The sequence below is a fragment of the Salmo salar genome, chromosome 13 (assembly GCF_965601325.2).
Source record: "Salmo salar chromosome 13, fSalSal1, whole genome shotgun sequence".
NCBI classification, from domain to species: domain Eukaryota; kingdom Metazoa; phylum Chordata; class Actinopteri; order Salmoniformes; family Salmonidae; genus Salmo; species Salmo salar.
In genome coordinates, this window is record NC_138303.1 from 54,855,814 (window position 1) to 54,872,291 (window position 16,478).

Below are 16,478 nucleotides of genomic sequence, written 5' to 3' on the forward strand. Positions count from 1 at the left end.
AGCCGTGCGTAGAGCGGGAGTTGGGTAGCCTGGTCCTCGGAGGCGTACCGGCGACCAGATGCGCTGCGCAGGCATCCTCCTACCAGGCTGGATGCCCGCTCTAGCACGGCACCTGCGAGGGGCTGGAATAACGCGCACCGGACTGTGCGTGCGTATGGGTGAAATAGTGCGCTCCTCAGCGAAACATAGCGCTCTCCACCCCATACGCTCCTCCATATAACCACGGGTAGCTGGCTTCCGGCTCTTCTTACGCCTAGCCAAACTACCCGTGTGCCCCCCCAAAAAAAATTATTGGGGGTGCCTCTCGTGCTTCTCCCTCAGCGCGTACTTGGCCTCGTACCTCCGCCTCTCTGCCTTGGCTGCCTCAATTTCCCACTGCGGGCGGCGATAATCCTCAGCCTGGTGCCAAGGTCCGGCCCCGTCCAGAACTTCCTCCCAGGTCCACTTCTCCCGCCAGTCCAACTCGAATTCCCTCTGCTCCTTCTTCTGCTGCTTGGTCCTTGAGTGGTGGGTGATTCTGTCACAAGTATCTTCGTCTTCTGACGATAATGCGAAATCGTCATCAGAAAAGGTAGACCAATACGCAGCAGGTGTGCAGTTGTTCATTTTGAACATTTAATTAAATCAACACGAATACAAATCAACAAACAAGAAAACGAACGATAAACTGACAGTCTGGCAAAGCAAAGCTCAACACAGAACAATCACCCACAAATTACACACACAAACACACCCTAATATATGGGACTCTCAATCAAAGGCAGATAGACAACACCTGCCTTCAACTGAGAGTCCCAACCCCAATTAACCAAACATAGAAACACACACACCAGACTAACCATAGAATACAAACACATAGACCATCAACCAAAAACCCGGAAATACTAAATCAAACACCCTTTACACAAACACACCACCCCGAACCACATAAAACAAATACCCTCTGCCACGTCCTGACCAAACTACAAAACAATTAACCTTATACTGGCCAGGACGTGACACCTTCAAGCTCAATACGAACCCAAATAGGTTAATAACCTGGTATATAGGTAAGGTGTATTAACCTGTGTGTGCAGATAAATGTGCATGTAACACAATTTTTACATTTTTTTTTACATTTTTAGTCATTTAGCAGACGCTCTTATCCAGAGCGACCTACAGTAGTGAATGCACACATTTCACACATTTCATTTTATGCATTTTTTTTTTGTACTGTGTAACATTATGTAATAATTTCATTGTCATACATTCCATTCATTCCATCCCGCTGCTTAACATTCTATGCATTCACTCCCTTGGAGTCTGGAAATCTATGGGAGTGTCCCAAATGGCACCTTATTCACTACACAGTGCACTACTTTTGATGGCTCTGGTCAAAAGTAGTGCACTATTTAGGGAATAGGTTGTCATCCAGTACTCAACCTTTGGAATCTGGTTTGCATCACCCTGCACTGATAACCTTGGGAATAATACTTTTTATCACCCAAAGACTCTTTAAAGCGGCAATCAGCAGTAGAAACACTAACAAAGCATACTCCCCGCCTCTGATTCGGTAAAACGCTGAGGGATGGGGCTGGAGAAATGTAACCGCTCTCAAATTCATAGACAGAGCTATGGATGCAAGGACTGACCATCCGTGATATCAAAATGATAGTTTTAACCATGTTTTAAGGCTATATAGGGTTTGTTTACATTTACATTGTTTACAAACATTGGAGTAAAACAACCTTATATTTTGGGTTCTGATGGGGTACGACAGTTGAACTAAGCCCATGAGGAATTTACAAGTTATATTCTTCAATAATCAAAGGGCACATATCATTAATTATGGATGTAGCAACTGCTGATTGTCTTTTTAATCCTACCTCAATTCAACATCACCTGGTGATAGCTAGCTTGCGTTGGGATTACTGTGTTTCTGCCTAATTCTCACTGCTGTGAGAGAGTCCTATACATCAGTCTGTGTGAAGATAGTACTAAAATAATTGTGCAAAAATTACCATAAACATCATAATCTGGCAGTGTGATTTGAAACTTTTCTTCAACAATGTGAGTTATAAAGAGGAGACTTAATATATTTCTCAGTTTACTAAACTGTCTTTAGTTTACTAAATCACCTCTGTATGATGCACATTGTTGAAGAAAAGTTTAAATCACACTGCAAGATAAGGTTTATGGTATTTTTTGCACACTATGAATATGTGCAAACTAAGTAATTCTATGCGTTATGCATTTCACAAGTATTTTTGCATCACACATTGAAGTGTAAGAGGCCTCCAGTTTTTTAAATGGACTGGACCTTTATACTTACCACCTGGGTCCTGTTTCAGTAATAGTGAAATCAGACCTTCTTACTGCGTACCTGATAGTCTACCATTTTTATAGGAGTAGTTAAAACATGCTAATAAGGTACATAAATAAGGTTTGATATACCTCTACTGGTATGCCATCAAGCCCTGGGGTTTTTCCAGACAAAGGGTTTAATTGCCTCAAGAAGTTCCTCCTCTGTAAGTTGGCCTTCACATAGGTCTTTCTGTACAATTGATAATTTGACATTATAATTATTATTATGGAAAAAATCCTTACAATTAACATCCTTCAGTGGAGATGGAGGAGACTGGAAAGAAAACATATGCTTCAAATATTTAGCTTACTCTTATAATTTGGTGAATCATGGATGACTCATTTGTAACGAGTTTCTGTAAATTATTTTTGGTTGCAATTCTATGATGGAGATTCAAGAAAAATATAGTGCATTTTTCACTATTTTCCATCCAATTCGCTTTATTTTTGTAATACATTACACTTGATCGTTCTTAAATAAATCCCTCCAGTTCTTTTTGTTTTTCCTCTAACTTATTCTGTGCTCAAAAGTAGTTTTTATTGCTAACTGTCCTGTTAGCTCCTCTATTTCCTTTGTTCGTCTAATCTCTTTTAACCGAAGCTGTTTTTGTTTTAAAGATGAATATTGAATTAATTGGCCTCTAAAAGGTACATTTGTGTCAGGAGTGCGTAACTGGTGGCATGGAAGTCAAACGCAGGAGAGCAGAACTTGGTAACTAGCCGGAGCCGTTTAATGTACATAACTACCGGCATACAAAAATAACAAAACACATGGGCAACAAAACCCGTATCGCACCAGTCACATAAAGCACACGTACTTACAATAAACAACTCCCGACAAGGACATGGGGGAAACAGAGGGAACATATACAACATGTAATTAGGGAATTGAAACCAGGTGAGTGTGACAACCAGACAAAACAAATGGAACATGAAAAATGGATCGGCGATGGCTAGAAGACCGGTGACGTCGACCGCCGACCGCCGAGCAAATTGTCCTCCAGTAGGCTTTGATTACATTTCCAATATCCCAACCACGTGGAAATTCTGTAACAGTTATGTGGAGGCCAATTAGATGATGGTTCGATCGCATTCTGTCTCCTATCAACACTTATTTTTTACTTTTGGTGCCAGTGAGAATGAAACTAGCTTGATTAATAATAATAATATAATATAATAATATTGAGTAAGCCTCCTCCATGTACAGTATATCTCACAAGGTCCAGGTTTGTTAGCCTCCATGTATCCACCAGGTCTAATGCGCCCATAATATTTGTTATCTCCTTAAGTGCATAAGGGTGATAGTTTGTAGTGTCATTTCCTTTATGGTCCATTGAAGTACTTAAAACCGTGTTATAATCTCCCACCATAATAATAGGATCGTTTGTTGCTTGTGAGCTCAATAGATTGTTATAATTTTTTTTTTTAAGTGTGGACCATCATTATTTGGACCATATAGATTAATTATCCAAATATGTTTATCGTTCAACAGCATAGGATCCACCTTCCTTGCGGATCTGTTTGGAGAGTTTGCACATTTGGCTCAAAATTATTATTAATTAATATCATCACCCCTTTTGAATTTCTTTGCCCATGACAAAAGTTCCTTTTTCCACATAACTTAATCTATAAATGTCAGTGGCAGTTGGCGGTTATGAGGGAGGACACATTGTTTTTCTTCTGAGTATGGCCTTATTTCTATTACAGCATATTGGATGACTGGCATTCATATTCCATTCACTCAGCTCAATGTAACATCGATAGCTTTAGGCTACTGCATGACACTCAAATTTTCCCTGTTACCATCATGGGGTTGCTCGTCATGAGAGAGAGATAAACAAAATAGGGATGTAGTGTTGTAGGGTTACTCACAACCAGGTTGTTATCTTGGAGGCCCTGAAGAGTTGGTTGTTAATGTAGAGCTTGTCCAAGACCAGGTACACTTTCTGGCCCTGTGGTGTTTAAAAATAGGGTAAAGAACGTGTCTACTGTCCACGATCTCTCAAGAATATTGTCAATTGATAGATAAATTGTTTCCGCATAGCCGCGGGAAGTAGAGGTGCTGAGGGTGCTGCAGCTCCCCTGAAAAATCTGAATGTTTTTTAAATTTTTATAACAAATATTTTTTGAAAAATAAATGTTTTCTCACAAAAGTAGTGCACTGGACCTTTAATAGTCCTGTATTAGTGGACCGATACAGCCGTCTACAGCGCGGGCAAAAAAAATAATCCCCTGCACCCTTACCGCCCACCCCCAAACTAGCGCAGCACCCCCACCCCCAAACTACTTCCCACTGCTATATCCTTCAGGTCCCTTCCTCTTCCCAGCACTGTCACTTTAATTTTGTAATGGGTTAGCCTTGCAACAATAGGTCTCGGTCTGTCGGGTCTGTTCCCTGCCAAAACGGTGGGCCCTTTGGTAATCCACATTCTACGCGTGTTCCTCCGTCATCCTGAGATGTTCTTTCAGGTAGTCTTTGTTTTGCTCTTCCTCCAGCGCTATTATAACAATATTGTGCCTCATGCTTCTGCATTTGATATCTAGAATTGCAGCCTTCATTTATTTGTTATCATCCTGTAGTTCTGTGGCATGTTGTGTTTCATTTTCTGCCATTATTTGCTGTATTAAGCTGTTATTAGACTCCACCGATACTTTGAGGGCCTCTATTTCTGCTATTGCTCCAGGGAGCAAATCCAGCTTTTTCAATTGCTCGTTCATGTTTTCCAAAGCAGCTCTGTCGTCTTTGGCGAATGTTGTTGGGTAACCTTCTTCAGTCTAACCGTCCATTGTGATAGAAAGTTTGGTCTGGCCACAACTCCTCTGTCTCGCTGGAGGACAGTACTGCTCTTTCCTGCTTTGTCTGTTGACTTAGCATATCATAGGATTTAGCAATAAAATTCTCTAAGTCTGGTATCTCTTTAAGTTTGCTTCCTTCTTTTAATTGATGGCTAAATTACAATTTCAAACAATCAATAATGAGACAGGTTTGAAGCTCAGCACGTCACTGCCACCTACCACATCACATCTGCTCAATCTGATAATGATGAGACCATTATTAAAAATGACAAATATAAAGTTCCCATGATAAAAGCTTCAATGTGAATACGTTATACTACTGAAACAAAGTTTCCGTGAGAAGATGCATTCAGATCAGCCTTACTGATTGAACTTACATTAACTACATTAGTCATACAACACATCATACATGTATGACACATACAGTACTGTACTGTAACCTTGACTTATACTGTAGCTGTTGGTATCATTTGAAAACGGTTGTCTAGAAATGCTGGCAATACTCTTGGATCTTTGCCCTTGCCTGTGGTTTCATATCTCAAATGCTGAAATCCCTAGTACTGTATGAGTCTGGTTCCTCTCAAGGTTTCTGACTGCCAGAGACTTTTCCCTCACCACTGTGCTTCTGCTTGCTTTTTAGGGTCTAGGCCAGGTTACTGTAAAGCACTTTGAGACAACTGTTTGGGCATTATAAATACATTTGATTGATCTATTGATGGATTTATGGTATCCTCTGTGTCCTCTGCTCCATCCAGTTGGGTGTTTATCTATGAGAAAGGCTACCAGTCGACAGACACGGCCGTGAGTTCTGTCTTTACTAAGATGAAAGGGGTGGCCTACACCAAGGTGGATGGAGAGGAGTGGGTCTGGGACACGGTCGACTACGTCTTCCCTGAACAGGTGGGTCATTGGCTAATATCTTTCTTGAACAGGTGGCTGAGTGTGGACGAACAACACTAGTACTGTAATGAATGAGAAACTGAATGAATGACCTGAAAGGTCACATATCATTACACCCTCTAGGAACTGAGCCTCACAGTACATCTACCAGTGTGCTGTAATACTAGTGCAATAGTAATGCATAATAAAGTACTATAGCGAGGTTCATGCAGGGAAGTCAGACAGATGGTTTTTGACAGATTGAAGAAGAAGAAGGAGGAAAAGGAGGAGGAAATGAAGAAGGTGAAGAAGATGAACTGTGGTATCATTGTCAACACACAGGTGAAACTGTACCTAACTTTCATCAGTGGTTCCTTTGCACGCATCCTGATCCTGCACACACATTAGGCAAATAAAGAGACAAGCAGGAGAGTCTCTGTAAATACGGTGACATTGTTTGCCTAAGTGTAGTCAGCTCATGTTGACCGTGACTAAGCAATAAAGAGATACAAAGAAGACACTACTGTTTACTCTGAAGGGTGTGGCCATGATGGGTCTATTTAATTCAGAACCAACCAGTTTGACTGATGGTTAGGAGTAAGGAGATCAATTACCAAAAACAGCAAGAAGGTCAAACACACAAGATTATACAACCTGTGCTCTTATATGTCTTATCTATTTGCCTATTCAAGGTATTTACCTGAAGATGACTGTCACGTCCTGACCAGTAAAGGGCTTATTTGTTATTGTAGTTTGGTCAGGGCGTGGCAGAGGTGTGTTTGTTTTGTGTTGTCGGGGTTTTTGGGTATTGTTCTGTGTTTTGTATTTCTATGGTTTTTCTATGTTGTGTATTTCTTTGTTGGCCTGGTATGGCTCTCAATCAGGAACAGCTGTACATCGTTGTTGCTGATTGGGAGTCATACTTAGGTAGCCCTTTTTTCACCTGTCTTTTGTGGGAAGTTGTTTTTGCACTGCTGTGTATAGCCTGCAAACTGTCAAGCTGTCATTCATTTTCTTGTTTTTTCATTAAGTGTTCAATAAAAGTTTAAGATCAGCACTCAACCCGCTGCGCCTTGGTCTACTCCCTTCGACGGCCGTTACAGAACTTCCCACCACCAACAGACCAAGCAGCGGGGTAAGGAGCTGGAGAAGAGCTATCGGGAGTCGTGGACCTGGGAGGAGATCCTAGCCGGAGAGGGACCATGGAGGAAGGCTGGAGAGGACCGGGAGTGTTTTGCTGGAACACGGTTGGCATGGAAGCCTGGGTGGGGGCACACGGGTAGTTTGACTGGGCCAGGGTTGAGCCCTAAGCCAACTCCCCATGCTTACCAGAGGCAGCATGGTACTGGTCAGGCCCCATGCTATGGGGTGATGCGCACGGCGTCGAGGCCAAGCATCCACAGGCCGGTATGCTCGGTGCCAGCGTCCCGCATTTGCTGGGGGGAAGCGGGCACCCAGCCAGTAAGGGTGGTGCCAGTCCTGCGCCTCCACGGCCCAGTGTATCCTGTTCCCGCTCTCCACACTAGCCCTGAGGTGCGTGTCTCCAGTCTGGCGTCTCCAAAGCCAGCACCACGCACCAGGCCTCCAGTGCGTCAGCCCAGTCCAGGATGTCCTGTTCCCGGTCCTCATACTAGCCTTGGGGTGTGTGTCTCCAGTCTGGTACCTCCAGTACCAGCCCCACGCACCAGGCCTCCAGTGCATCAGCCCAGTCCAGCTCGTCCTGCTCCTGCTCCTCGCACTAGCCCAGTGGGGCGTGTTCCTAGTCTGGCGCTTCCTAGGCCAGCCCCACGCATCAGGCCTTCAGTGCGCAGTCCCCGTCCAGAGCTTCCGGCAACAGTGCCTCGTCCAGAGCTTCCGGCGACAGTGCCTCGTCCAGAGCTTCCGGCGACTGTGCCTCGTCCAGAGTGTCCGGCGACAGTGCCTCGTCCAGAGTGTCCGGCGACAGTGCCTCGTCCAGAGTGTCCGGCGACAGTGCCTCGTCCAGAGTGTCCGGCGACAGTGCCCCGTCCAGAGTGTCCGGCGACAGTGCCCCGTCCAGAGTGTCCGGCGACAGTGCCCCGTCCAGAGTGTCCGGCGACAGTGCCCCGTCCAGAGTGTCCGGCGACAGTGCCCCGTCCAGAGTGTCCGGCGACAGTGCCCCTTCCAGAGTGTCCGGCGACAGTGCCCCGACCAGAGTGTCCGGCGACAGTGCCCCTTCCAGAGTGTCCGGCGACAGTGCCGCGACCAGAGCTTCCGGCGCCAGTGCCCCGTAGAGAGACGGCCCACAGTCCGGAGCCGAGAGAGACGGCCCACAGTCCGGAACCAGCAGAGACGGCCCACAGTCCGGAGCCTGCCGAGACGGCCCACAGTCCGGAGCCTGCCGAGACGGCCCACAGTCCGGAGCCTGCCGAGACTGCCCACAGTCCGGAGCCTGCCGAGACGGCCCACAGTCCGGAGCCTGCCGAGACGGCCCACAGTCCGGAGCCTGCCGAGACGGCCCACAGTCCGGAGCCTGCCGAGGCGCTCCTCAGCCCTGAGCGAGAGTCGCCCGCCAGTCCGGCGCAGCCAGAGTCGCCCGCCAGTCCGGCGCAGCCAGAGTCGCCCGCCAGTCCGGCGCAGCCAGAGTCGCCCGCCAGTCCGGCGCAGCCAGAGTCGCCCGCCAGTCCGGCGCAGCCAGAGTCGCCCGTTGCGAGGGTCCCCAGTCCGGGGTCGACGGAGAGGGACCTCACTCTAGAGACAACACTGAAGTGGAGTGAGCCAGTGGTGGAGCGGGGTCTGCGTCCTGCTCCTGAGCCACCTCCGTAGGGGGGAGTATCGGGAAGGGGGGGTGTTGCAGAAGAACCGTCGGTGACGGTGGCCACCCTCCCTTCCCTCCCCTGTAGTTTTGGGATTTTTTTTTTCGTGGGTTATTGTTTTGCTAGTTTTGTTTCAGGTGCATCTGGGTTCTGCAACTTTGGGGGGGGGGGGGGGGGGTACTGTCACGTCCTGACTAGTAAAGGGGTTATTGTAGTTTGGTCAGGGCGTGGCAGGGGTGTGTTTGTTTTGTGTTGTTTTTCTATGTTGTGTGTTTCTTTGTTGGCCTGGTATGGCTCTCAATCAGGAACAGCTGTACATCGTTGTTGCTGATTGGGAGTCATACTTAGGTAGCCCTTTTTTCACCTGTCTTTTGTGGGAAGTTGTTTTTGCACTGCTGTGTATAGCCTGCAAACTGTCAAGCTGTCATTTGTTTTCTTGTTTTTTCATTAAGTGTTCAATAAAAGTTTAAGATGAGCACTCAACCCGCTGCGCCTTGGTCTACTCCCTTCGACGGCCGTTACAATGACCTTGTCTGTTATCATAATATATGGTATCTGTTAACCTATTCAAGGTATTTACCTGAAGATTACCTTGTCTGTTATTTATTTAACTAGGCAAGTCAGTTAAGAACAAATTCTCATAATATATGGTATCTGTTAACTTATTCAAGGTATTTACCTGAAGATGAACTTGTCTGTTATCATAATATATCAAATCAAAGTTTATTTGTCACGTGCGCCGAATACAACAGCGCCGAATACAACAGCGCCGAATACAGTGAAATGCTTAGTTATAGGCTCTAACCAATAGTGCAAAAAAGGTATTAGGTGAACAATAGGTAAGTAAAGAAATAAAACAACAATAAAAAGACAGGCTATATACAGTAGCGAGGCTATAAGAGTAGCGAGGCTACATACAGACACCGGTTAGTCAGGCTGATTGAGGTAGTATGTACATGTAGATATGGTTAAAGTGACTATGCATATATGATGAACAGAGACTAGCAGTAGCGTAAAAGAGGGGTTGGCGGGTGGTGGGTGGCGGGACACAATGCAGATAGCCTGGTTAGCCAATGTGCGGGGGCACTGGTTGGTCGGCCCAATTGAGATAGTATCTACATGAATGTATAGTTAAAGTGACTATGCATGTATGATAAACAGAGAGTAGCAGCAGCGTAAAAGAGGGGTTGGGGGGGCACACAATGCAAATAGTCCGGGTAGCCATTTGATTACCTATTCAGGAGTCTTATGGCTTGGGGGTAAAAACTGTTGAGAAGCCTTTTTGTCCTTACTTGGCACTCCGGTACCGCTTGCCATGCGGTAGTAGAGAGAACAGTCTATGACTAGGGCGGCTGGGATCTTTGACAATTTTTAGGGCTTTCCTCTGACACCACCTGGTGTAGAGGTTCTGGATGGCAGGCAGCTTAGCCCCAGTGATGTACTAGGCTGTACGCACTACCCTCTGTAGTGACCTGCGGTCAGAGGCCGAGCAATTGCCGTCAGGCAGTGATGCAACCAGTCATGATGCTCTCGATGTTGCAGCTGTAGAACCTTTTGAGGATCTCAGGACCCATGCCAAATCTTTTTAGTTTCCTGAGGGGGAATAGGCTTTGTCGTGCCCTCTTCACGACTGTCTTGGTGTCTTTGGACCATTCTAGTTTGTTGTTGATGTGGACACCACGGAACTTGAAACTCTCAACCTTCTCCACTACAGCCCCATCGATGAGAATGGGGGCGTGCTCGGTCCTCCTTTTCCTGTAGTACACAATCATCTCCTTAGTCTTGGTTACGTTGAGGGATAGGTTGTTATTCTGGCACCACCCGGCCAGGTCTCTGACCTCCTCCCTATAGGCTGTCTCGTCGTTGTCGGTGATCAGGCTCACCACTGTTGTGTCGTCTGCAAACTTAATGATGGTGTTGGAGTCATGCCTGGCCATGCAGTCGTGGGTGAACAGGGAGTACAGGAGGGGACTGAGCACGCACCCCTGGGGAGCTCCAGTGTTGAGGATCAGCGTGGCAGATGTGTTGCTACCTACCCTCACCCCCTGGGGGCGGCCCGTCAGGATGTCCAGGATCCAGTTGCAGAGGGAGGTGTTTAGTCCCAGGATCCTTAGCTTAGTGATGAGCTTTGAGGGTACTATGGTGTTGAACGCTGAGCTGTAGTCAATGAATAGCATTCTCACATAAGTGTTCCTTTTGTCCAGGTGGGAAAGGGCAGTGTGGAGTGCAATAGAGATTGCATCATCTGTGAATCTGTTTGGGCAGTATGCAAATTGGAGTGGGTCTAGGGTTACTGGGATAATGGTGATGATGTGAGCCATTACCAACCTTTCAAAGCACTTCATGGCTACAGACGTGAGTGCTACGGGTCTGTAGTCATTTAGGCAGGTTGCCTTGGTGTTCTTGGGCACAGGGACTATGGTGGTCTGCTTAAAACATGTTGGTATTACAGACTCAATCAGGGACATGTTGAAAATGTCAGTGAAGACTCTTGCCAGTAGGTGAGCACATGCCCGGAGCACACGTCCTGGTAATCCGTCTGGCCCAGCAGCCTTGTGTATGTTGACCTGTTTAAAGGTCTTACTTACGTCGGCTATGGAGAGCGTGATCACACAGTCGTCTGGAACAGCTGATGCTCTCATGCATGCCTCAGTGTTGCTTGCCTCGAAGCGAGCATAGAAGGGATTTAGCTCGTCTGGTAGGCTTGTGTCACTAGGCAGCTCGCGGCTGTGCTTCCCTTTGTAGTCTGTAATAGTTTGCAAGCCCTGCCACATAAGACGAGTGCCGGAGCCGGTGTAGTGTGATTCAATCTTAGCCCTGTATTGATGCTTTGCCTGTTTGATGGTTCGTCGCAGGGCATAGCAGGATTTCTTGTAAGCTTCCGGGTTTGAGTCACGCACCTTGAAAGCGGCAGCTCTACCCTTTAGCTCAGTGCGAATGTTGCCAGTAATCCATGGCTTCTGGTTGGGGTATGTACGTACAGTCACTGTGGGGACGACGTCCTCGATGCACTTATTGATAAAGCCAGTGACTGATGTGGTGACTCCTCAATGCCATCGGAAGAATCCCAGAACATGTTCCAGTCTGTGATAGCAAAACAGTCCTGTAGTTTAGCATCTGCTTCATCTGACCACTTTTTTATAGCCCGAGTCACTGGTGCTTCCTGCTTTCATTTTTGCTTGTAAGCAGGAGTCAGGAGGATAGAGTTGTGGTCGGATTTACCAAATGGAGGGCGAGGGAGAGCTTTGTACGCATCTCTGTGTGTGGAGTACAGGTGATCTAGAATTATTTTCTCTCTGGTTGCACATTTAACATGTTGATAGAAATTTGGTAGAACTGATTTAAGGTTCCCTGTATTAAAGTCTCCGGCCACTAGCAGCGCAGCCTCTGGGTGAGTGGTTTCCTGTTTGCTTATTTCGTTATACAGCTGACTGAGTGCGGTCTTAGTGCCAGCATCTGTCTGTGGTGGTAAATAAACAGCCACAAAAAGTACAGCTGAAAACTCTCTAGGCAAGTAGTGATATATGGTATCTGTTAACTTATTCAAGGTATTTACCTGAAGATTACCTTGTCTGTTATCATAATATAAGGTATATGTTAACTTATTCAAGGTATTTACCTGTCTCATGGTGATTTCCAAAACAATGTAATTGATGCTGGTTATACAGTATTGATTTAGTTATTCAACATTGTATTACACCCAAAGGCATTTATTTTCTTGATATTGAAATAGGAAGTATATTGAGCAGTTTTATAGTAGTAGTAGTAGTAGTATTAATAGTAGTAGTAAAAGCTGTCTTGTACTACTGTAACTACACAGACATGTCTTAATAACATTCATCCACAAAGAAATGATATTGACTCTAACTGCATTGTCAATTAGATGCCATTGTGGTACTGCCATAACATTGACAGGAATCGATGCAATAACATCTGACTTTGCATGATAATAACCACTTCCCGAAGTGGTCACAGTCAGTGACTTAGCATCGTGTGACCGAGTTACACAAGCATGCCATCCAGACCTGTGTTGAAATACTATTTAAGATCTTTCAAATAATTTGAGTGTTTACTTTAGCCTTCCTGGAGTGTCAGGTGGCCGGGGTTTGTACTTTGGAGATGTTAGACTTTGCTGTTGATTCCATTGCAACAGGGAAGCTCAATCAAGCACAGATAAAGTGTCAATCAAGCAGAGCTAAACGGCGTCAAATAGTATTTGAACCTAGGTCTGATGCCATCTAATGCTGTTACCCAGGCAGGAAGGCTCCAGTACCAGTCCTTATTAATTCAGGGCCACATGTCCTTGGCTTTATATGGCCTCTACATATGAGGTAGTTTACATTAACATGAATGACATCCTGGTCGAGACTCAAGAGAGGGCCAATAGAATGAAACAGGAGAGCGAGGGTCATAGAAATGCAATTACTAGAACAAGAAAAAGTCCCTTAGACCAGGGCTATTCGACTGCACCTTCATGTAATTCAGTAATTCTGTTGCATGGCGGGGGCTATAGATCTGTTACAAAAACAACAGCGACAAAAGGTTTGTCACATAACATGGAGAGATGACCTGCAGGTCTGTGAAAGGTAATAACTGATTTCACCTCATGACCTTCTGACGTGATGACATTTACAGGTAAAACTATATCCGGTAGCAGACCTTGTTGTTCCCATAGGGAATGGATGGAGTATCGTTATATATACAGGTCAAATTCAAATAATTCGATATAACAAGGTCAATGTTGAAAAAGCGAAGTGATACAATAATAATTATGAAAACAACAGCAACAATAATAAGAATAGTGGCTATAATACTAAATAAAAACAAATGGCTTCAAACTGTATGATTGTCACATTTAAAGATCGAATTATAATCTCTCTGTGTCTGTCTCTCTAGCCCTGTTTTTACATGGCGCTAACATGGGTCCTTTGTCCTGATCTTGTCTACATTATGATTGTGCCCACATTTCCAGAAATGTTTCTATTATCTCTCCACTGTGTCTGCATTTTCTGATTCCTTCCTTTATGCAAATGATTTCACAGGTATTTTTTCAAAATAATATTTATTTATTTATTGTAAGACATATTGATGTAATCAGTCAATGTTACCACCTGTCAATGATTTTAGAGGGCTAAATAATGAAGATTTAAATAGTTTTTCTGTCCAGATCTGTCTACACTTGTAAGATATCCAGACACAATGCGTATCTGGCTACCTCTGGATGTGGGCAGGATGATCTGATCACAATCGGATCACAATGTGTATTTTGATTGTCTACAACTGTCTAAAAATGTGGGCACATTCAGAATGTGGACAAGATAAGAACAAAGGACGCAAGTTAGAACCAGGTGTAAATGGGGCTTCTCTCTCTCTCTCTCTCTCTCTCTCTCTCTCTCTCTCTCTCTCTCTCTCTCTCTCTCTCTCTCTCTCTCTCTCTCTCTCTCTCTCTCTCTCTCTCTCTCTCTCTCTCTCTCACTCACCCTCACCTCAGGGAGACTCATCTTTTGTGGTGATGACCAACTACATTATAACCAAAGGTCAGAAAATGGGAAAATGTCCTGAGGTATGTCAACTCATCTCAAAAGTATTTATTGGATTTTCTGTATCTCTTTGTATATCTTTCTGATATTAATCTATTTTCATAAATACTAAAGCTAAATGGAAAGTCCATCATATCAGCTCATCTACTTTCATTGTGAGATGCTGTCAATGACACATGTAGAGAAGAAAAATTCTAATACATTTGCACAGAGATTATCAATCAGGAACATGTGGTTTAAACTAATTGTCTTTTGTTAACCTATTTTATCATGTTTCACACACACACACACACACACACACACACACACACACACACACACACACACACACACACACACACACACACACACACAGTTACCCATTGACTCTAACTCCTTCCTGTGTTTCAGCTCGCAGAATCCAGCTATCTCTGCAACTCTGACTCAGACTGTGAAAGAGGGATGGTAGAACGTACAGGACATGGTAAAGTCCTGACGGCATGGCAGTGTGACAGTGTGACACAGTCCCACTCACTTACTTAGTGTTTCTCAACTTCTGGTCCGTGGACCAGCGTTGGTTCATGGCACATTGCTGGCCGGTCCTGGCCGGTTCCTGAGATGGTTAACTGAACACTAATATAGTCAGTTCTACAGTGCTAGCAGGTTGTCCTCCAAAGGAGGAAGAGGTATAGTTTGCTGGTCCCTGACACAAGCGGGCCATAGCTTGTCGGTCCCTGGTATAAAAAAGGTTGAGAAACACTGCACTAACTAACCCTCTTCACTACCTACCTTGCCAAACTAACCATTCTTTACTGCCACTACCCTCCCTACATGACTACTCACACTGGCCATCTATAACTACAATAAGGGATACACAACAAAGGGATGTGAGTTCAGTGAAAATAATTCACAGTCCTTCGTAGTCTATCCCTTACTTTGTTAAATTATTACTACTGTATGTATTGGATTCTAATTACTTGTAATCAAAATCAGGTGTTGTTTAAACATAAATTAAAATGGCACACAATTTCACTTGTCAGAGAGCATAAACCTTGTCAGGGAGATAAGTGTTCAGGTTGTATCATCATTGTTTCCCTGCCCAAAGTCATGCATACAAGAAGAAAAAGTATACTTGATTTCAGATCAACAACTTTCCATGTTCTTAGCAACATGACGCAGGGTGGTTGTGCGCCTTGGCTCACCATTCTATTAAAGCATGCAAACAGAGTCCCACACACACACATATTATGCATACAACCACTGCCTTCCGTTCTACAAGCTAAATACAATCGACGACCTACGAGGAAGATTAAACTACCAACGGGACATTAAAAACTGTAATATCTTATGCTTCACGGAGTCATGGGTGAACGACGACATTATCAACATACAGCTGGCTGGTTATACGCTCTATCGGCAGAATAGAACAGCGGCATTTGATACAACAAGGGGTGGCAGACTATGTATATTTGGAAATAACAGCCGGTGCACGATATCTAAGGAAGTCTTGAGATATTGTTCGCCTACCTAGAGAGTTTTCATCTGTATTTTTCGTAGCTGTCTACATACCACCACAGACCGATGCTGGCACTAAGACCGCACTCAATGAGCCGCACTCAATGAGCCATAAGCAAACAGGAAAACACTCATCCAGAGGCAGCGCTCCTAGTGGCCAGGGACTTTAATGCAGGCAAACTTAAATCCGTTTTTACCAAATTTCTATCATCATGTTAAATGTGCAACTAGAGGGAAAAAAACTCTAGACCACCTTCACTCCACACACAGAGACTCGTACAAAGCTCTCCCTCGCCCTCCCCTTGGCGAATCTGACCATAATTCTATCATCCTGATTCCTGCTTACAAACAAAAATGAAAACAGTGACTCGGTAAATAAAAAAGTGAGGAGGTGAAGCAGATGCTAAGCTAAAGGACTGTTTTGCTAGCACAGACTGGAACATGTTCCAGAATTCTTCCGATGGCATTGTGGAGTACAATATATCAGTCATTAGCTTCATCAATAAGTGCATCGATGAAGCCTTCCCTATAGCTCAGTTGGTAGAGCATGGTGTTTGCAACGCCAGGGTTGTGGGTTCGATTCCCACGGGGGGCCAGCACAGAAAAAAAAAAAAAATGTATGAAATTGTATGAAATGTATGCATTCACTACT

At 44.8% G+C, this 16,478-nt stretch overlaps 1 protein-coding gene across 2 annotated transcripts in view; it reads left to right on the forward strand.

Annotated features, from left to right (window-relative positions):
* The window catches only part of p2rx1 (purinergic receptor P2X, ligand-gated ion channel, 1), a 59,071-nt gene that overhangs the window by 18,378 nt on the left and 24,215 nt on the right, over window positions 1-16,478 (forward strand). For both annotated transcript variants that reach the window (XM_014136605.3, XM_014136606.3), the window contains exons 2-4: window positions 5,895-6,039; window positions 14,284-14,355; window positions 14,723-14,795. In XM_014136605.3, the coding sequence (XP_013992080.1) occupies window positions 5,895-6,039; window positions 14,284-14,355; window positions 14,723-14,795 (290 nt within the window). The remainder of the gene's footprint in view (window positions 1-5,894; window positions 6,040-14,283; window positions 14,356-14,722; window positions 14,796-16,478) is intronic.